Genomic DNA, 22,191 nt, shown 5'->3' with positions numbered 1-22,191 from the left:
GAGAACATAACCACGTTGTAAAATCGCTTTTGTGCGTAATAAATCTAAATAGGAATGTCACTTCCCAAATTGCCCATGTTGTTTTCTGTATTACATGTATGGAAGACCCATGTGAGCAAGCATGACAGAATTTATGTAAAAGCGGGTGTGTTAGAAACATAGTGACGTACATATATGCTGGGTGTAGGAGGGTTGAGTTTCTCTCTGGGAATGAGTTCCTCGGTGGGTAAGATGGGTTTTACACAGAAGGCCGGCAGCAAGTATGATTCTTTAAATTTCCCTTTGATTCTGGCTGCCCTAGAGGGGAGGGGGGAAAAGGCAAAAGGTTGATAGATGCAAACATTTTCTAATGGGTTAATTCAAATAACTAATTGTAATGACATACAGTATAGACATACAATACTAGTGAAACATTACATGAAATTTTTTTTCCCTTTTTTAAAGACCCTCCTCTGCAGTGCACTTACTTGCAGGATCGGATAATCTCACTCGCAGTGTTCTTGATGCTAATGTCCTTCAGTGGAATCCTCTTTTCCTCCACCTCGGAGGCAATGAACGTCTCCCTGTCGCCGCTCTCCACTTTGATCAGGCGAATCTTCAGCTCTTTTGGCGGCCCATCTGACAATGCCTTCAATTTCATTAAATCCATAGAACCTAACGAAGACCCAGATTCGCCTTTTTTGTGCTCGGAAGATCCGCGCTCCCCTTCGCTGGTGGAGCTCGTGCCGGATGCTTCCTTGCATTTCTTTTTTTCTGTTTCATATTGACCAAAAGTTTTCTCCGAGCCCTCCTTCCTCTGGAGATTGAGATCGCTCAGGATTCTGCGGTCTTTCTCTTTATGGCCTTTGCCATCCTTGTGTCGCTTGTGGCTGGAACTGCAGTGGGTGGATGATGAGGAATATTTTTTGTCTCTGTGCTTTTTCTTTTCTTTCCTGTCGTCATGCTTTCTGCTGCTGCTGTGACCATGCCTTCTCTTCTTTTCTTTGTCCCTCTGTCTGTCTCTGCTTCTGCCTTTCTCCCTGTGTTCCCTTACTTTCTCAAGTTTGTGTCTGCTTCCCATTTTACCTTGGTCGTCACGTTTTTCATGGGAGTTCTTGTAATGAAGTGACTGTCGGCTAAGCATGACCTCGCAGCTCTTGCCCAACTCTGCCAAAGAAGATTCAGAGATGGTTGTCAGCTCTTGCTCCTCCTTTATTGCCCTAATAGGCTTTATAGTGGGAATGCTTTTCTTTTTAATAGAGGTCACACTTCCCTCTGATTCTCCTTCATCTGTCCAGACATCAGAGTCCTCTAATTTCAGCTTCTTATCTTCCAGCAGAGAACGAGGAGAGGACTTCATGGGTGGAACGGCAGGACTGAACGGTGGATTCGTTGAATCTGATGTGGGGGAACTGCTTTGCTGTTGGCAGCAGATATCGGGGCCCAGTGACAGTGAAGAGGAATATTTGACCCCAACTAGAGCCGATGGAGGAGGTCTCCCAAAAGGTCCGCCACGGTAGGTGTACTTCTGGCTCTGTGGGACTGTTGCTTGAAACTTGAACGCGCTATTAACACCCGTCTGATGGAGGTGTGGTCTTTGGGGTGGTGGAGAACAAGACGGGGCCTCGGAATCCTCTTCATCATCATCATCATCAGCATCATCCTCCTCATCAGCATCACTTTTAGTCTGTTCAGGTAGACCATAAAGTTTAGCCAAGTCACTGTGGCGGTAATTGGTGTTCCCTACTCCCACTGCCATGTCCACGGACTGCTTAGGATTCATAGGAACATTTGGAGAAGGTTTAAGATAGTCTTCGTCGTCCTCGTTGAGAGAAGATGTTCGGCTGCAAGGGGATGCCAGAGAACCTTGGCGGCTAAGGACAGGAGGACTGGCATTGGATCGGTCTTCGTGACTGGGCTGATGTTTTGTTGCTGGAACTAAGTCTGGGGCACAGAGATAGCTCTTGTTGGGCTCAGCACTGGGAGAAAAGGTGCCAATGAGACCTGCAGGCCCATTCTTCTCACTGCTATACATCTCCTCTTCCTTTTTGATAGATTCATCCAGCATCGCCATAATGTTAGCCAGACCATCAGGAAGCAGCGTGGACTCAGAGGACTCCTCCTCAAACTGAGCACTGTCAGAGTCGGTGCTGCAGCTGCTGGCAATGTCCAAATTGCCTCCTGTCACCTGCTTATTGAGGATTCCCCTGGTGGAGGTGGAGGATAGAGCTGGAAGGTTTTCTCTAGAAAAAGCGTGATACAGTTTAGGGGGCTCTCTTAGTGCCACCGTAGGGAGCGAGTGCTGGCCGCAGTCTCTCTCCCTGGCTGGGTCTTTGGATTGGTTGGGTGCAGCTTGCATTGCCGGAGGCTTGCTGGGGTATACCGGCTGGTTCATTCCTGAGGTATTGTTTGTTGAAGAAGGGCTGAATGTCGTTCCGCCATTGTTACTCCACATCTCCCTCTGCCTTTGCTTTTCTCTGGCATAGTCCGTCTGAGGTGTGAGAGGAGGAGGCCGCAGCCTTTCTACATGAGTAGCAGCCGTGAGTGTCTGACCTGGTTGGCAGGGGAGTAAACCACCACGGCTTAGCCAGGGGTAGGGAGGAGAAGCCTGAGAGCTGGGGAGAGATGGACCTGAAGGAGATGCAGTAATAGAAGAGAGGGGAGGAGGTGGGGGCACTGGGGAAGAGTTTTCAGAAAGCAGCCTTTCCAGATTTTCAATAGCAGTCTGCTCTTTTCCTTTTGCACTGCACAGTTTGTCCTCTCTACTTCTCTCCATCCTTATTTTCTCTTCCTCTTTCCTCTCCAACTCTTTTTGTTTTTTATTTTCTTCCTCCTCCCTCTGCAGTTCTCTTTTCATTCTCTCCTGCTCCTGCTTCTCTGCTTCCCTCCTCCTCCTCCTCTCCTCCTCTTGCTTCTCCCACTCTCTCCTTTTCCTTTCCCGTTCCTTCTCCCATTCTCTCCTTTTCCTCTCCTCTTCTTGCTTCTCCCACTCTCTCTTTTTCCTCTCTTTCTCCAGTCTCTCCACTTCTATTCTCTTCCTCTCTTCTTCCTGCCTTCTCTCCTGCTCTTGCCTCTCCCATTCTCTTCTCCTCTTCTCCTTCTCTTGTTTCACCAGTTCTCTTTTCCTCTCCTCTTCCTTCTTTTCCAGCTCTATCCTCTTCCTCTCCTCTTCCTGTTTTCGTCGTATTCCCCTTTCCCGCCATTCTCGCTCTTCTTTTCTTTTTCTTTCTTGCTCCTCTCTGTCTCTCTTCCTCTTTTCCTCAGCCTGCATGTGTCCCTGTAGCTCAGCATCGAGTTTATCGAGAGCCTCTTCAATGGACTGCGGGACAGAAGCTGGAGTTTGTGAATGAGAGAATATATGTTTGGAGGGGCGAGCTGGGCTGGATGGTTGAGGCGCAGAGCTGACTGTGGAGTGAGAAACTGGGCAGTAAGTAATAGGAGAGCTAGAAAGTGGATTTGAAACTGTGCTTGTAATCACACTGTCCCCTGCCCTGTGGTGCCCTGAGGAGAATAGAGAAGATGAGGAGGAAAATGGAGGAGGTTTTTCCAGTTGAGCCTGAGCATAGTATGCCATCTTCCCCTTCATATGCTGAGACTTAGTATCTCCCTGTTGGTGAGACTGGCTTGCAGTGGGAGCTGGGCCTCGGTGATTGCCTGGCTGCTGCAGAGCATCCCTGTGAGATTGGGGGCCAGTGACAGCACTGGTAGAGGTCTGGGGTACTGGCTCCCTTCCTCTTTGCCAACTACTGCTACTGCCAATGTTCGCAGAGCAGCCAGCAGGGGGTGATGTGGTCACTGTGGAGGCACCAGCCATAGCAACACTATTAGAGCTGCTGCTATTGCTATGGCGGCGGACAGAGCAGGGGGCCTGGGACATGGGAGGATTGGTTGTAATGACAGGTGTTGGAGTGGAGTTAGTTGGTGGCAGGGGAGGGCTGACGTGACTCTGACGGTGGGAGGAACCTGGAAGCCGACTATCCACGACCTGATTGTGGCTCTGCTGGCACTGAGGTAGCAGACCTGGAGGTCTATAGGTGCCTGATTCCTGGAGAAGCAGAATTTTTCAATCACTTAATGGAATAGTGATCACAAAACAACTGCATACATAGTTTATGTGCCTGCATGGTGCTGCTGCTCTTTATTAAATTAACTCATTGCAGTAGATCAAACTAATATAAACATGGTTCAAACAAACTAATGCATAAATAACCTGAACTCACCAGGGAGTGATTCCTGGACCGGTTCTGATATCTCCAGGCCTCACGGGGATCGCCTTGCTGTTGCTGAGGTACTGAGGTGCTGCTGGCTTGAGGCGGTGGAGGAGGACCCTGGTGGCCCAGCCCTGGATGAGGCTGGAAGTGGCTGTAAGGCACACTGCTGTTGCTGCTGCTGTCGTTGCTGCTGGTTGCAGAAACGTTTGCTGGTGATGACTGGGCATGTAGGTGATGATCTCGGTCTCCCCTGGTTGGAGTCGATGCTGTACGAGAGGTAGCTTGGCTGCCACCTTGGCCCCCGATGAGAGGGCCTCTCTGCATCTGAGGACCACGAGTCTCTTTAGCCTGGCATGGTGGAGCGTTCTCCGGTTTGGAGCTGGGACTGGGGTAGGAGGAGTGAGGGGACTGATGGTTTACAGCCTGAGGTTGTAACTTGTCTTTCTGAAGGTGAGGAGCACATCCCTGGTTGTAGCTTCCCGGAGGAGACTTGGGTGAAGGAGAGAGGTTGGAAGGGGTCAAAGAGGCAGGAGAGGACTTTTGGGTGTAGCTGCCCATACCTTGTTTGTTAGTTTCCTGTTGACCCACAGAATAAGAGCAAGAAGAGAAAATAAAAAAAACAGGATGATTAGAGTAACATACAAAGAATCTGATAACCGCTTTGCTTAACATGAAACCACCTTTGGCCCAGATGTTATTTCAAGCACAGCAAACAGTACCCACTGATGTTAGTCAATTAAAATATTAACCATGGATCTAATGAAGAGAGATTTTTGTTCCTGTTCAGACCTGGAACTCCTGCGATTGTGGGTTCTTGCGCTCGGAGGTTTGTGGCTGCCAGGGAACACTGTTGTCCTTGTGAAGGGGGTTCCAGAAGTGAGGCTTTGGAGGGCGGTGTTGAACAGACGACTGCTGCTGTGACAAAGATTGGCCAGCGCTAGGGAAACGTTGTAGCCCAGGGTGGGATACCTGCACAGGGAAAAACACATTACAATATTTTACTACTCAAAGATCTGAGAAACACAAAGAAGGGGAAATAAAAAGAACTGAGGTTGCGAATTGACACTCACTCAGGCCGTTTTGGTACTGCAAGAAAAAAAAATATATTTGTGACTGTCCAATACCTGATCTGAACTCTTTTTCCTCTTGCTGGGGCTGGGACACTCCTCTGCTGTAGGCTGGGAGGGTGGGTGCAGCGACGGTGGAGGTGTGTGTTGAATAACAGAATGCTCTCCCAGTGGAGGGCCTGGTCGCTTTAGCTGACCACCTAGCATCTTCCCTGGGTAGGCCCTCTGCTGTGAACAAAAAAATAAAGAGGATCTTTGTTACTGCAGATGAAGACGACATCCAAAGAATTCCTTGGTCAAAATATTCAGAGGAAGCTCAGGTAAAGTAGCTTTGACTGGAATTTGTTTTATTGGTCTGAACAGGAACTGCCAGGTGTTTTTATGGATGATGAAACATGATCCCAGCCAATTAAAGAACTCCTACCTGGTGCACCTGAGCCCACAAGTCATCTCCCAGCAATGGCGGACCCCGGGGAACATTCTGCTCCTGAGGACCCCCAAACTAAAGTAGATAGGAAATCCAACAAAGAAACCATGAACAGTGAATTTTTAAATTTTTTTTTTCTTGTTCATCAGTTATTTAACTCCAGTGTAAAACCCTGACATAAAATAGCACTGTAGCATTGTTCTCACCTTCAGCAGCTGGTTTGGCACTCTGGAGGGGAAATGGGGGTTAGGCGGAGGTCCGCTGCTTCCTGTATAACCTCCATTATGGAGACGAAGTGAGAGATCGTTGGGCAGGGGCACGACAGGATGTCCTCGAGGAGGAAGGTGGGATTCATATATCTGGCCTAGATCCCATGCTCTGTGGTGAGGTGGAGGATGAAGATGGTGAGGAGGTCTCTGCTGCTCCCTCTGTAGAGCTGGCAGCATTGCCTGCGGGAGATCAAGCTTTTCACCTCCTCGCATGGGCCTGGAGTATAAAGCACAAGAGTTAAACAATATAATGAACAAAAAGAAGAAAAAAAAAAAAAAGATTTATCTATTGCATTTTAGATGTAGGTGTGCCACTGATGTCTCTGTTCATGACTTACCCATTACTGAAATATTTGTTGTGATGGTTTAACCCACCCATAGGTCCTGGAGGTAGATGGGGAAGTAGCTGGTGTTGGTTCATTGCAGGTGAACACCTGATGAGAGACAGCATACAGGTTTTATTCAGATTCAGATATTTTGCAGCAAGGCTTTTGAGCACATCTGAGCTTTGAGACTTTAGTTGAGTTCTAACTGCAGGTTTAAACCTGACGGATTAGTGTTAGCAAAGAAGTTTGCAAAATTTTGTGTTGTGTTGTCATGAGCACAGACCTGGCAGGTGGCTGCCAGGCGCGGCCGCCCACGGGAGGCCATGGCCCCCGGTTGAGTTCGTCCAGAGGGAAGGAATCCCGTGTGCCTCGCCCGCCAAACTGCTCTACTGCGTGATGCATCCAGCCTGCAAGTTAGTTTGACAATCATATAATTAACACACAGATACGCGTAGAGACATGAAGGTAAACACTTTTGGACAAACAGCACCCGTCATGTTTTGGTCATAATTTTATGACGCAGATTATACAAATACCACATCCAGTCAGTGTGTTTTGAATTTTTATAAAAGAACCATCATAGTTTGTAGCCCTCGTGTTGGATTTGTGAGACCCCTATTAAATTCCTTGCTGCATCAACAAGAGCACTTACCAGACTAGCTGTATCTGTGAAGCCCTCCACTGCAGCTCAGAGAGGGCCTCACTCCAACACTGAAAATATGTGTAACGTCTGACACCTCTGTCTTCAGCACCAGGAGCCTAAAAGCCAGTTGGCTGCAGAAACAGAGGAACAAGAGAATCATTTTGAGGAGAAGTCAGACACTTAAAAATCCAAAAATATGTCATCAGGCTCTCCTGTTGTTATGTAGACTCTGTGTGTGTGTATGTGTGTGTGTGAGTGAGAGAGAGACAGACATGAGCAGCATGTCCTCTGCTTCTGTCAAGTACATTTTTGGAAGAAAGTTACATTTATGACTTCTTTTGCTGGCTGCCATGCATCAGTCAGCCTGTAGGAGGCAACAGTAAGCTAGTCAGTGCAGAATCCGATTATTTCTGAAGCCCAGATGGCCCAGTGGGGAGCTCACCTCTGAGGACAAACCTGGGGTTACTGTAATCCTTACCATGAGCCTCCTGATAGCCAGAGACAGAGGGAAAAGACTAAGAGTGAGAGGCCTTGGTCTCATGCCAAGTGAGTGATGTTGGAAGCGATGCAAGTGGAAGCGGTCCAAGTGTGCAAGCTGCATGATGGTGTCAGGCCTGTGCTGTTTTAGTGCATGAGAGAAAATAGTGTGCCCTCTTTTAAGTGGATGATTGCGTGTGTACTGCAGCATTGTGTGTGTGTGTGTGTGTGTGTATACTGAAGAGTGTGTATAAAGTGTGTGCATCGCCAAGTAGATACACTAAGGTTTAATCTCATTACGGCAGGCGTGATGAAGAGGAAGAGGGGGGCAGCAGCGACAGACGGTCTGAACAGGATGGAAGGATAGATTAAGGAGAAGAGGGAAGGGATAGAGGGAGGTGGAGTGGAGAGTGGGAATGGTGCCATGAAAACGCCCACACACCTTCCCACAAACACACACAGACACATACAAATAACACAAAGGAAACTGGTCGAGGGAAAAACATGAAAGAAGCTAAGAGATAACTCTCTCCCCTCCCTGCTTTCTGAAACACCGGACGCACAAGACACAAAAGGCAGAAGGTGTCGGGATAAAAGAAGAACTCTGTGTTTCAAAGTACAGAGACTCAATACTGACAACAAAAGAGACCCAAGACAAAACCCGAGAGGGACGGTTAAACCTACACAATCATGACTGCTGTTAAAAACTAGCCTCACAAAAAAAAAAACCTACGCTGTTGTTCCCAACATGTAACTGTAAATCATTTAAAATCCTCATTTTGTCTTCTGCTTAACATGAGATGAATCCTTCAGAAAGAACATCCTGATTGATCTTCGTCATTACATACAATATGATATCATTATAATGTAATGTCATAAATATAAAGATGATGACAACCATTTTTGATTTCTGTCCCTGTCTGGGGCGTGACATAATTAGAAAGGTGTTCCATAAACCGCTGCTCCAAAGGTGATAAAGAAATGAATGACAGCGCTAACACTGAAATGTGCTGCATAATTCATCAGTAGGAGAGTAACAGACATGCACACGGAGGTTATGATTCACTGGCTTTGCTCAGCATAGCACTGTTCCACTAGCTTTCCAGAATTAGCTCTGGACATACGCAGTACTTCATCCCACCAGTTCATCTTCCCTTCCTTTCTCCCTCCCACTAACACTGGCTCTATATAAAGCCCAGTAGAGGATACTTCAAACACTGTACACTTTTAGCTTGTGAGAAGGGTTGCTGTTCACTGACACATGTACACCACCCTCTGTATCACCACCCTTCAGCCCGGGGGGGGGGTCATCCTCCACCAGACGTTGCTGCTATGTGAAGATAGGCTGACATTAACTGTCAAGACTGCGCTCAACATGCTTTAAAGGAAACTGATACAAACACTCATGCTGAGCGTACCTTTTAGAGTAGCACCAAGTTATTGATTCACAGTTGTTTTAAGTCTCAGCTTCAGCTGCCAATCATTTCTTTGGGGTCTCCTCAATCCTGAAACACAGAGAAGGGGAAAAATGTCAATATGTCAGGAAGAAAACATCAACAGCATGATGCCAGTAAACAATACTCTGAGTTAGCGTCTCAGTCTCCAGGCATGGGGCACGCAGTCACGGTGAGCTTTTTCTTTCAGAGTCAACTGAAAAGCTCTTTATCCTGCTGCTACTCATCACCACCTGCATCCCCTCCTGGTTTCCCCCTCACTGTTCAGGTGATGCATGGGAAGGTAACGCAGTGGGAGTGATGGGGACTGTGCAGCTTAACGAGCAAGTGGAACCAGAAAAAAACCCCATAAACTCGGACCAATCATCGCATGGAAAATGTAGTTCTAGTGAAACGTAGTAAAACTGCATTGCGGTGAAAGACGAGAGGGAAGATATGACAACAAGAGAGGTTTAAATTAGAAGGAAGACAAACCGAAAGAGAAATCCAGCAAAAGATCCAACTGTAACTTTTGAGTGCAAATGGGGACACAGTGACCGGGTTGTAATTACTACTTTTATAGAGGGTGTGTGTGTGACCAAACAGTCCTCTATCCTGGCTATCACATTACTCACAGCTACTCTAGCAGCACAGTGTGAGAAACTCAGTACTCTGAAATTAGATACTAAACACGCAGATGGCAGAAACTTGCTCAGGAGCAGCTTCGGTTCTATCAGATTACACCAAAGTGATGAAATGTGGTTATAGCACCTATGGGTAAGAGTACGGTGTAGGAGAGGAGAAGCAGTGAGAGTGAATACGAACATTACACAATTTATTTTTTGGGGAACCCCCGATGACTCAGCTCCTCTGGAAGAGGGCTTACCCCAAACCGCTGACCCTAAACTCCGCCCCTCTGGGACACCACTTACAGTCAGGTGACCGGGGGCGTTTCTGCACCACTGAATCATTAACAACAGCGGGAATTTCTCGGACCGTGTGATGTCATTTCTGCTTCCTTAGCAGGGTGGCGCTTGGGTAGTCAGTACGTGTGTATGCGTGTTTAGATATACAAACAGGATGTGCTGATGAGCTGATGGGGTTTCATAGCCGAGAGGATAAGCAAACTACCAAACCGCAAGTTCAAGAGAAATGATGAGGAAAATTCTATGAAAACATTAAGTCTGATTAATCTGTTATTCCTTTTTCACAATAATGGAATGTATTGCTGCTGAAAGGAAAAAAAAAATTTTTTTAAAAACTTAAACGCTTTTAGAAATTGAAATTTTCAGCCTCAGTGGCACCCAGAATACTGCAGGTGTTTGTGTGATTGCTTTGTGCTTTCAATTTGATCTCACTTTAACCACAGTAAACTTATGCTGCTGCGGTGGATACAGTAAAAGAAGTGAAAGTAGTCTGAGAACATCTGCTTCTCATACTCAGCTGATAATTCTATCAGTTGTTACAACTGATTACATCATTTATAGTTGAATCAGAAATTCCCCGACAGCGCATCTTGTGGAAGCGAAATTCCCCCCTGAACCCCACCGACACAAGCCATCAAAGAGCTGTTCCTGTCAACACCCTCGTTATCATAGTTAGGAAAATTATTGTCCCCGATATACCAGCCGGGGGTGTGGGGGGCATATCTGACAAGCAGACAACTCTGTGCCATCGGCTGTCAACCATTACAGCCAGGAGGCTAGACAGTAAATAAAAAATCTCTATGTTGGATCAAAATCAGCAATTTCATGGCACAAGCCAAAGTCACAGGCTTGTGGCTGTGCACAGGAAAGCCTGCTCAGTCACTAACCAGAGCTAAGGGGAACAAAGAGTTGAAATGAATTAGATGTCCGTCTCTGTGCCATATCCTTTATTTATTCACCGTCACCCATTCCTGCCAACCTGTGCCGTTCCCCAGCCAGACAAACGCAGTGAGGCCATGACGGCAGTGACGACGCACACTGCAAAATTATTGAGAGTCTACTTGTTTGCATCTTCCTTTGTTGATCAGCATTGCCCGAGGAAAGCTGAGAACACAGCCTACACAGAGCCCCGGAGCAGCACTATCAACGATGACCACTGATGTGAACTTTGAAAATGAAGAATTTGAGGGGTAATGGCAGGCAGCTGGAGGGCATTTTACTGTCCAAGTAAATTCAACGTGCAGCCATTCTGATAGGAAATCACCAGATAAAACTGGGAGAAGGAGCAGATAATGAAAAATAGAGCTCGGAAAGAACTCAGCAGCAGTCGGTCTCTGGTCAAGCATGGCGGCATAGTCTTCTCTCTCTGTCGTGTTCCTTCCTGCTTCAGCCTTTCTACTCTATTTGGCCATTACATAATCAGTCCCAGATAGAGATCGTGTTCTGGAGGAAACACCATGCATTTCACTCTCTCTCTTTATCTCTCTCTCTCCCTCTGTCTCACTCACACACACACTCACACACACAGCCAGCCCACCCCTGCATCCATCCTCCCCCGCCTTGTTGCCAGGCTCCCTGTGTATGCGTGTACGTGTGTATTTATCTGTTTGTGTGCGCACTAACGTCAGTGCGTGCTGTTCCAAGATGATGATGTGGGCTAACTTTATCACGTCTGCATCCTTACACGCACACAGAATTAGAAGATGATGTGCCAGCCAGCACATACAAGCCAGTGTAGTTCAGCTGAGGACATGGCACGCGTAAACTTGGCTCCGCATAAACACAGCAGGATCTTTACCTCTGTGATGGGACAATTTTCTCAACAACACAACTCTTGATCTGGAAAATACAGCGCCGGCCTAACCCTTTACTCGCTCCCTGCGCACAGCAGCCGGCTTTTAACAAAGCCCAGCTCATATTTGCTTCCCTTTGTCTCATTCTAGCTTGCGCGTAGGGCCGCACATCTGCGCAACATTCAGGCCGTGACAGGAGGCAGTAAAACATCTGCGGAGGGAGATCCTAAAGTCTTCATATTCAAACTGTTGGTTTGATGTTGCTTCTAATTTAAACAGTTCAGGTTAGCAGCAACCACAAACTAATCATTATCTTGTTTTGGCTGTCAGTGGCCCCTCACCACTACCTTTTCCATTAATTTAGGTGGTCCTAACAGCTGGCTTGACCACAGTCAGAAGATAGAGAGTTGATTACAGTTAGACTACATTTTTATCTTTGTGGGGAAAAAGAAGCACAAAAATTGCACAGGGAGTGTGTAGCTGTAGGTTTAAAAAAGAAAAGGGAAAAACAGGAGGCCCCTTTATTTTCCTGCACACCACTGTGACATCTGGGCTTCGACGGACAACATGGGTTACAGTGGTACACAGTTCATACAAAGAGACCAGATGCAGTTGTGCGTGTGTGACGTTAAAGAGAAGAGGAACAGAGCTCTGAGGGGAGAGGAAACTCTCGTCAGACACAGGAAGTGGGCCTCCCTGAGGGGGGTGTGTATGAATGTGTAAGGGAGAAAATGGAGCTTTGGGGAAAGGTTTTTTTTAGTTTTTGAGGCTTCCTGTTAAAAAGATAACTATGTGCGTTTTAGGGTGTTTGCAATGAATGACTGTATTAAAAAACACATCGTTATGTGACTAATATGAGCCTCTGCAGATGTTAAATAAGCAGGGTCAAGTTCACCACTGCGAGCTCCTAAAAATACACCCCAGACACACAGTCATCCTGTGTGACGGCACGTGTGTCCAACTCATGACTCACACCAGCTACTTCAACAAAAACAAGCGACATAAGTTGACTTGGAAAGCCATTTGCTCTGCTGCTTAAGTGAAAAGCCTTGCTTGCACTCTCAAGCTTCTGGTAAAAGTGAGTGACAAACAGATGATGGGGTAGTGTGTGTGTGTGTGTGTATGTGTGTGTGTGCGCGCGCGTCTTGTACTTTTCTGCTTCATTTTCACAGAAACTCTTAAGTTTCGGAGGAAACGCCAGTCTACATTTCTTCACCGACCCAAAGCTTATGTGCCTGCCTGAATCGAAAAAAATGGGTGGATGACTCAACACAACCTCTGAAGGATGGAGGACAAAGCCGAAATCTTCAGTGACAGCAGCTTGATGATCAGCGCTCTCGATTTTCACACACGAACAACCTCAAAAGTCCCCCGACTTTTCCTTTTTTTTCTTTTTTTTTTTGCTTCTCCGAGTGACAGTTTACAATAACAAATCTAAGAAAAGCTCTGGACAAACAGAACTGCACGCTCCCATTTTTCAGAGGAAAAACGGGCTCAAGTGAAAAAATTCCCCCTCCCTCATTCTCCAGGTGCTTCTATTCCACATCCAGGGCTAACACACACACACACACACACACACACACACACACACACACACACACACACACACACACACACACACACACACACACACACAGGCACTCAGAAATATACTAAACAGGACTAGAGACTGCTTCCTTGGTAACAGTTACCAGGGGAACTGGCCGCGTCTTCACCAACAGTTATTAAAATAAGCTGGAGAGCTTGAGATAGACAGAGGGAGGAATTCATAACAGGGTTTATGAGAGGTCTTTACTAATCAACATGTTTCCTGAAACACAGGGCAGGCTAACCTCACACCATCCCCTTCCTCTTCCTCCCTAGACTCACATTATGTTTCATTGGCAGTCTGTGTATGTGAGCAACACTCAGCAACGTGTGTGTGTGTGTGTGTGTGTGTGTGTGCGTGTGTGAGAAAAGAGAGATAGCTATAGCCAATCCGAGATAATGACAGCATGTGTGCAGATGGTCAGTGCGCCGTTGTTTTTACAGTGGGTGTAATTACGATCATTTTGACTTTATCAGAACAACTGTGACACAGGCAGAGCAGCTTTGTTATGACGTTCGTTCATTTAGACCAGAGAACATCCAAGGCCTGTTTACAGATTGTCCAAATACCACAGCTGCTGATCCTGTGGTGGCGTTTTTGTTTTTTTTTTTTGGGGGGGGGGGTGGTGCCCCCCCCCCTTCTTTCACGAATCTCTCCCTACTCACCGGCTGACTTATGATTTATTCTCCCAGCGTGGTGGACGTGGGTAAATGCAGTCACAGGAGGTGAGGGGAGGTACCAAAGGAAGGAAGAAAATTCTTTCCAAGGTGTGAGAGTCTGTTTAACTTTAGCTGTGAGTCACACACACACACACACACACACACACTGTAGGTTTAAACACATCCCTTCCACTGTGGCATCATCGTTGATGGCAATTTGCCAGAGATAACAGAAACTGAACTCAGTGGGAAAACTTTCACCTCACTCTCACTAGGTTTAAAATACTAGCAGAATATAAATACCCCCGTACTCTCAGACAATGCTGTAGTCACTGCATTAAACCCTGTGGTGAGAATTCTCTCTCTCTCTCTCTCGTTTTTGACTCTCCAGTGAATGCTGCCATGTTTCACAGCAGTATGTTGCATCTGAAGCCCTGCCTGCTCATGTGAAACACTCACATTTCAATTCACTACTCAGATTGCGACGTGTGTTATACCGAGGATCTGTTTTTCCTTAGCATCCTCAGATCACATCGCAGGATAATATAAACGACCAACGCGAGAGGATGATTGATGTCCGTGGTTTTCATTTGGCCGGTGACATAGCGGAGCCCTGCTGGTTTGTAGAAACTAATGAGAAAGAAGTAGTATGGATAATGGATTCATCCATACATGTTAGTGACAGATGAATTTTAACTACTACGCCATATTTCAAAGCTAGAACACCAATTATCGTCCATAAAGTGCCGTTGGTGTGCACATTTAGCACACTTGGTTGTCTATATTCTGTTTTTGTGCTGTTTTATGGCCAATTATTGTAATTTTGCCTAATTTAAATCTTAAATTTGATCTTACTCTTTTTACCAAATAATTTTTTTTTTTTTTACCTCTCTTTCATACCCTACAGAGGCAGAACTACAGAATAACTTTTACCATATGCTGGACTCTAAAGAAGACAGTATGGTTGTTGTTTTTGGGCCCTGGTCCTCATTTTGACAGACCTTGATCCACAGCAGGCCTTCTCTTAAGGCACGGCTGCCTGGCTAAGATATTGCCGTCAGCTGGTCCGTGGCAAAGTCTAAGAACCCTCATCCTTTAGTCTTTAAATCCTTATCAGCGTGCACTTCTTAAAACACAACATGGACAGGCAATCAGCTACAGCACAATAACTCCTGCTGTACATGATGGAAGGGTGGGGTGGGTGGATAAAGTGCTCCTTTAAATGTTGAAACAAAGTGAAGGAAATTCCTCAACTGGTTTTCCAACAAACGTGTCAGCCTGCACACAGAAGAACTCCTGATTTAACGCCTGAACTGTCGGGGTGTGTTTGACAAACTGATGGTCGGCAGAGCAGATGTTGTCCTGCATACCCCCTCCCCTCTCGTTCTGCGTTGCTCTCTGGAGAAACTACACCCTTTACTGTAAAGGTTGCAACACTGTGGTGTCACACAGATGTTTCACTGACACATTCGATTACTGTCCTCAACAGTTTCACTTTGAAACTGTTATATGCAACAGTTAACAAAAGCGGTCAATGCACAGCACCCACCATCTGACTGACACACACACACAGACACACACACACACACTCAGAGCTTTTGTTTGATCGGTGTCAACTGGCAGAGTAGCTGAGTAATCACTTTAAGCCAACCTACTGACCCATTTTAATGCCAGGCATGTGTAAAAAGGAACAGTCGTAATAAAGTAGTCACATCCTGATCAGAGCTGCACATGGAGAAAAGGGAGAGGGGTGTGGGTGGGACTGCTGAATAGTCCCACTAATTTACTCTGCCTCCTTAAGTTTCGTGACTCTCACTATTGTTGAGCAAGCAGCTTTCTTTCCATTATCACATCGCGGTCTCCTGACGTGTGCTTATCTCTTTAATATTCGCCCTCTTTCGTCATAGGTTATAGTAAAATGGGCGGCGATTGTTCATTCATACACACGCACACACACACGCACTCCTATTGAGATCACGGGACAAACGGGGCGGGGTTGAGCTAAGGCACCAGCACACAGTCGGCACAGCGTGTCAGGGGCGAGCTTTAACTTTTTACTACCCCCGACATGAAAAGGTGAGACAAAACGCGCCGCTGTTTAAATGCCAATCGATCGGTTTGATCGGAAGTGAACCTTCAAAGGGATTGGTTTTTGTTTTCTTAGCGATCCCCTGCCAGCACACTCCACTCTTTTGGATCTGGCCTCATTTATTGCGGGCAATAAAGTGACAAATAACCGGCATGCCCAGCCACAAATCCTCATCAACTGCTTTCTCCTGACAGGTGACAGAGACGTGTTTAACATCTGTACGTGAGCAGGCAATAACTTATACTTTAAATGTTTACTTACACACACACACACACACACACACTAGTTAACTTCATTCTGCCTCGTTGCTTTGGTCATTTTGCTGCAAGGTGGCCAAAGCGCACGTTTACGCACGGGTCAGGCGCAAGTCAGCAAGTAATTCTGCATCAGTGTTTCTAAAGGTGATAATTAGGCATCTGATCCGGGTGACAAAAACAAGACTTTAGAGCACTAACTGCCTCCTGAGACTCAGACTTAAAGGTCACCCCCCCCCCCCCCCCCCCCCACCACACACACACACACACACACAAAATAAGAGAGGTGATGCAAATCACTTCCTTTCAGTCCAGCTCTTTGTGTGTGAAAGGACTGACTGGAGGGTGCTGTGGAGGCAGCTATCCATTCACTTTATACGGCTGCCGACCTCAGTGATCCTGCCCACCCCCCACTCCTACACACAGACACACAATGGCGTGAGATCTCCTTGCACAAGCAGTTTTCTGTCCTCTACCTCTCCTTCCCTCTTTCACACATACGGGATGATCATGAGTTTTCAGGGCAACAAGCACCGAACTAGGACTCGGGGTGTCCCGAAGCAATATACGGATTAGATTATGGTCATTGAGTTGACACGCACGGACCAGCTTTACGACAAAATTTGGGGAACTGGGTTCCGTGAATCCCCAGATTCACGCTGTTGCCAAATTGTGCAGAAATTACTCAAGCACACGTGCGCTGAAATGATTAACCGAGTCCGGTAAAGATGATCAAACGTGAATACGAGGAAAAACAATTCGCCGAACTGAGACACAACTTTTACACGCGTGGGATTAAAAAAAAAGAGCCACTTGTGGTTGAGAAAACACAGCGAAATTCCCCCGCCTCATCGATCACACACGATCGAGGGTTACACTCAGCAAGTTCCGATAATCCGCTCACTGTTCTGAATGAATCAATCAATAACCGATACTGCAGGTATTGTACAGCCTGTTTGCCTATGAAGTGAAACCTCGGTAGGCTACACGAGGACACATCACAGTAAAAACTCTCTTTTCATTCCCACCCCCCCCTCATTACAACCAAAACAAAGTCGCCTGGACTTTTAAATTTCCCCCTCAGCAGCCCCGGCACTCACCGGTCACACAGGAGTTTCAAACAAGTCGCTACAGAAGTCAAATAAATTCCTGAATGAAATAATATTCCGGGTCCTCGGTGTCAGTCACAGTAGCCTTCAAAGTCTTTGTATTTTGAAGCGTGCAGAGAAATTCGAGCAGCCGGCGGAGCGCTGAGCTGCTACGGTCCTATAATCCCTGTTGGTCTGCGTCGCTTCCTCTCCAAATAACCATGAAACTCGAGCTCCTGACGGCAGGAGAGGCTCTCTGATGTCCGCGATGGGCTCGCTCCTCTATATTCTGATTTGGATTCCGTCTGATGGCTGTCTCTGCTGTCAAGCGACGGCTCCGCTCGTTTGGGTCTCCGTGTTTCTCCGCGTCCAGCTCCTCTCACACAGAAGCAGTCAGGCAGGGATCGTATTGCACTGAGCTGTGTTTAAAGAGAAACGCACACTCCGCAAACGTGACGTCACCCCCGCCCCCGGAATCCCAAGGCAGACACGCGTTAGACCCGACTGCCGGTACCGGGCCGTTTATTTATCCATTTGTACTTTTTTATTTTTAACTCTAAAGGATTTTTCCAGGCAGACTCGTGACTAACTGTTGGACTCCGGCACGGCCGGCAGCGTATTTCTCTGCCACGGTCTATTTTTGGATGAGGAAGCGCCCTTGACTTCATATTACCACAGGAAGACAAAGACTATAGTGTCATAGGCTGAGTATATTTTGCCTCTGCCTTGGACTTATAGTACATCAATAATACGATTGCTTTTTTTTTTTTTTTTTTTTTGGCATATTGAAAAACAGAAACGACACAATGTCTCTAAATTAGCCTGAACGGTTTTCTAAAATGATGCAGCCTGCCCTCAACCCAGCTAGAAGGCACTTTGGCCAATTCATACTTGAAATATGATTATTTGCCACCTTCATATTTTAGTTCTGACTGAACAATCACCCACTATTTATTAATAACACAGTTACAAAGATGATCAACATTAATAAATGCTCAATAAACTCTTAATTAGTGGGATTTGGTTAGAACTTATGTAACTGTTCAGTGTAAGTGGTCATATTGATGAGGCAATGCGAATTCTGACGCCTTTTATCCATCCAGAAGTTGCCCTAGTAGCTTACAAAATATCTAAAAAATATTAGTAAAACTGTTATACACCAATAATGCCATCTGTGACTACTTAAAAGAAGTGCCTGTAGTTATTTTTTCATGAGGGACACACTTACTGGCCACTTAATTAGGTACATCTTGCTAGTACCAGGCTGGACCAGCCCGTGCCAAGAAAAATATCCCTCACACCATTACACCACCAGTAGGCTGAACTGTTGTTACAAGGCAGGATGGATCCTTGCTTTCATTTTTTTTTTTTGGTCTTTATGCCAAACTCTGACCCTACCATCCAAATGTTGCAGCAGACAAACCAGGACCAGGAAACGTTTTTCCAATCTTTTATTGCCCCATTTTGGTGAGCCTGTATGAATTGTAGCCTCAGTTTCCCGTTTTTAGCTGACAGGAGTGGCACCCGGTGTGGTCTTCTGCTGCTGTAGACCATCACCTTAAAGATTCAATGTGTTATGCATTCAGAGATGCTCTTCTGCATATCGTGGTTGTAATGAGTGGTTATTTGAGTTGCTTATGCCTTCCTTTCAGCTTGAAACAGACTGGCCATTGTCCTCTGACCTCTGGCATCAACAAGGCATTTTCACCCAGAGAGCTGCTGGACAGAGGATATTTTCTGTTTTTTTCTGTAAACCCTAGAGATGATTTTGTGGGAAAATCCCAGTAGATCCACAGTTTCTGAAACATTCAGACCAGCCCGTCTGGCACCACCTGAAACATTATTTATTGAAATATAGTTCTCATGGCTTTGCCAACATATATAATGTTGACTTATGTGGTTAATATATTTCTTGGTCCTGTCCAGTAAGTGACATTAATTTGATTGTGTGCACACAGAGTGCAAGAATTACATGGCATGTGCTCAAAGGTAGCCAAACAAACCACAAATGGGTCTCTCCAAGGCCGGAAACAGTTGTTCCAGCTATTTCTTGCCAAAGCAACCATCCTGTTCTCTATAATAATGCCAAAGAGCCACTTTGGTACAACCAACAGTATGCATCACAAACCCAACAAGCACACACACAGGTTATATTTAGAAAGCACTGCCTCAGCAGGATAACAGGAGGCAAAATTAGTTGCCGCAGGGAGGACGGGAGTGTGTCATGGATGATGCTGAGACGATGACTTACGGATACGCGCGCACACAGTTTATTTATGGCCAGAACAATTCAGAAGAACACAGAATACAAAACAAACAATAACATCTGAATATTACAAAATAACCCATTGCTCAGTACAAATCAGTGATGCTATACCCCCTCACCCTCATAAGCCTCTTTAAAAGCAAACAACTCACACTGTGCAGTATTTAGGTTCTCAGAACTCAGATGTTGTTTTTGAGTCAGTTCATCTAGATCCAAATACATATGTAAGAACACAGAAATTGTTTCAGCAGTTCGATGCTGCATTTCCACTCAGCGCGGCTCGACTCAACTCGGCAAGGTACCTGGTACCAGGTACTTTTTTAGTACCCACTCAGCTGGGGTTCCAAGCAATCCAAAAATGTGACATCGAAGAACAGCAAGAAAATGGAGGCACGCAAACCAACACCGTGGTTGAATGAGGAGGGGCAGACGAGAAATGGAAAAGTGTATCAGGACGTCTCCAAGCTAATAGCTGCGTTTGAGTTGCACACAAATTATGTCAAGAGACTACTGCCCGTGACTCCACCCACATTGAGGTGGTACTCAATTGTAATGGCAACAAAACAAGACTGTTCTGAGTCATGTGGAGCCGAGCTGAGTAGGTACTAGTGGAAAAGAGGCACAAATTCAGAATAATAATGAGGGAACAACTTACAGAGAGAAGTCAGGCATCTATAGAAACAGCCATGTTTCTACAAATGATATTTAAAACCTTTGGGTCAAATATGATGTTGAACTAACCAGCCATTTTGGCTACAACAAGAGTTCCCTCAACAGCTGACACATTTGCATGGCGAGTACCTGCTGTACCTGGGCCAGACTGTATTCCCTGTGTCGCCTTCAGCAACATAGAAAACAAGTTTCAAATTTATTGACTTTTCACTTTACACAGTCTCCTCATGCTGGTGAGGGCAATTCATGTTTAGTGCCAAAACCAGCCTCAACGCATTCATCCAGCAGAATTTTATCCATCAACAGTTTGATTGTGGAGCAACTATTAGCCAAGTCTGTTAGCAATAGCAAGCTATCGTCGACAAACATTAAATAATGTCGGCTGCACTGAGAAATAAATTTAAACACACTTATTACAAGTTTGATAACTTACCTTATTGTTCTTCAAAAGAGAAAATGAGCTCCAGAAATGGTCAAAATCTTATGCGCTTTACTTGGTACTAGCAAGAAGACGGCCTTTAGGCGCTTTTTTTTTTTGCTTGGTCGGTAGCACTTTTCCAAACTCTCCATTCTTTATTTAATGGTGACTCATGTCACAGATACAAATTTTGGTGAAACGGTGAGCGTGAAACAAATGCAAACGGAAAATGTAACTGCATTCGTAGGGGGATGATGAAATGAATATAATGGATACAAACATTCAAGAAAATAGGAAACAGATGTTAATGGTCGCTGTATGCATCATGATGTTCATTCAAAGTTTCATTCAGATTGGCTCACCTGTTAAAGAGGAGATGGGGTACATACAGACATGTATACATACATACATACATACGCTAGGATCGTTATAGCAAGACGCTACACAGACTGGCACACTAAGAACAGGGAATAGTTAAGATTTAAAGTGGGCTACTGGGCACACTCACTGTTCTATTTTTCAGCAGACTCGGCGCAGTTTGGTGCACTGCTGCCTCCTCCTGGTGGAATGATGTAATTGTTTCCTTTGTTGTTACGCAATACTTTTAAGTTAACGTCACTCAAAAACAATGAGCGCACAGATACTGTCACCACACAATTAACAGCTACTTAATAAAAGCTAGCAAAAAGCAGATTTTCTTCATTTCCAAGTAAAGTTAAACATTAAATGAGCGTAAGCATTCTTTGTTTTTATCGGTTTGCAGCGAAAAGTGACCTGAAGAAAGAGTACGCGCTAGATTCAAGCCCTCGATGAAGTAAGTGCACGGGATGTGCTGCATGTACTACTGGGTGGATCTAGATGTCTATTGTGAAGTGACAAAGAACGTTCAATAATGTGGCTTGTGTCGACAAAGGGGAGGGACACGGCACAGAGGGGGTCTTTATGACACGTGAAGGCAGTGTTGCTTGTAAGGATGGCTTCTTTTGCTTAAAGGCTGTGTGCAGAAGAGTCATCTGAATGTGAGGATAGATATGGTACACACAGTACTGTGCAGTGAGCTAGGAAGCATTTCTGGCTGCCTGTTTGTCTGCACAGAGAATAACAGTAAGGGTCTACTCCAAACAGTTCCACAGTTTATTACAGCAGCTAATACACCTCTACATTCATGATTTTATTTCTCTTATTACATATCTAACTGCATCCTTAGGATTGTAATCATCAGTATGTGTATATGACTACATCAACTTAGCTGCAAATACATTTTTATCATGCCTTTGGATGCTAATATAGCGTTTATTGCTCCAGTTCTTAATTATCCACCATAGAGTAGTCAACTGTACATTACTGGTTCACAATCACAGTGTTCAGACTCAAGTAAATGTTATTTAGCCCAACGGAAACCACTCGTAACTCCAGTCCATGCATGCTCTGCACTGCTCTCTCTCCTGAACAATAAAAGATTAACAGTATTATCTGGCACCACAGTGATGCAGTGGTTAACATTGCTGCCTTACAGCAAGAAGGTTCCTGGTTCAAATCCTGGCTCCGCCTTTCTGTGTGGAGTTTGCATGTTGTCCCTGTTGTCTGTGTGGATTCCCCCCCCGGG

At 45.6% G+C, this 22,191-nt stretch overlaps 1 protein-coding gene across 4 annotated transcripts in view; it reads right to left on the bottom strand.

Moving 5' to 3' along the window:
• Nucleotides 1-22,191, bottom strand: part of kdm6ba (lysine (K)-specific demethylase 6B, a) — a 97,365-nt gene that overhangs the window by 3,383 nt on the left and 71,791 nt on the right. For 3 of the 4 annotated variants that reach the window (XM_030722579.1, XM_030722582.1, XM_030722581.1), the window contains 11 exons: nucleotides 8,818-8,904; nucleotides 6,932-7,053; nucleotides 6,563-6,686; nucleotides 6,292-6,387; nucleotides 5,891-6,170; nucleotides 5,682-5,759; nucleotides 5,315-5,485; nucleotides 4,980-5,159; nucleotides 4,200-4,766; nucleotides 468-4,024; nucleotides 171-297 (listed from right to left, as the gene is read on the bottom strand). In XM_030722579.1, coding sequence (XP_030578439.1) covers nucleotides 171-297; nucleotides 468-4,024; nucleotides 4,200-4,766; nucleotides 4,980-5,159; nucleotides 5,315-5,485; nucleotides 5,682-5,759; nucleotides 5,891-6,170; nucleotides 6,292-6,387; nucleotides 6,563-6,681 — 5,175 coding nt within the window. In that variant the 5' untranslated portion in view covers nucleotides 6,682-6,686; nucleotides 6,932-7,053; nucleotides 8,818-8,904. Of the gene's footprint in view, nucleotides 1-170; nucleotides 298-467; nucleotides 4,025-4,199; nucleotides 4,767-4,979; nucleotides 5,160-5,314; nucleotides 5,486-5,681; nucleotides 5,760-5,890; nucleotides 6,171-6,291; nucleotides 6,388-6,562; nucleotides 6,687-6,931; nucleotides 7,054-8,817; nucleotides 8,905-17,241; nucleotides 17,616-22,191 lie in introns of those variants that run through there. The other variant, XM_030722580.1, reaches the window with a different exon arrangement.

Source organism: Archocentrus centrarchus, assembly GCF_007364275.1.
Source record: "Archocentrus centrarchus isolate MPI-CPG fArcCen1 chromosome 18 unlocalized genomic scaffold, fArcCen1 scaffold_23_ctg1, whole genome shotgun sequence".
Classification (NCBI taxonomy): Eukaryota; Metazoa; Chordata; class Actinopteri; order Cichliformes; family Cichlidae; genus Archocentrus; species Archocentrus centrarchus.
The sequence above is the reverse complement of the archived record's forward strand: the minus strand, read 5'-3'. Positions and strand labels throughout refer to the sequence as shown.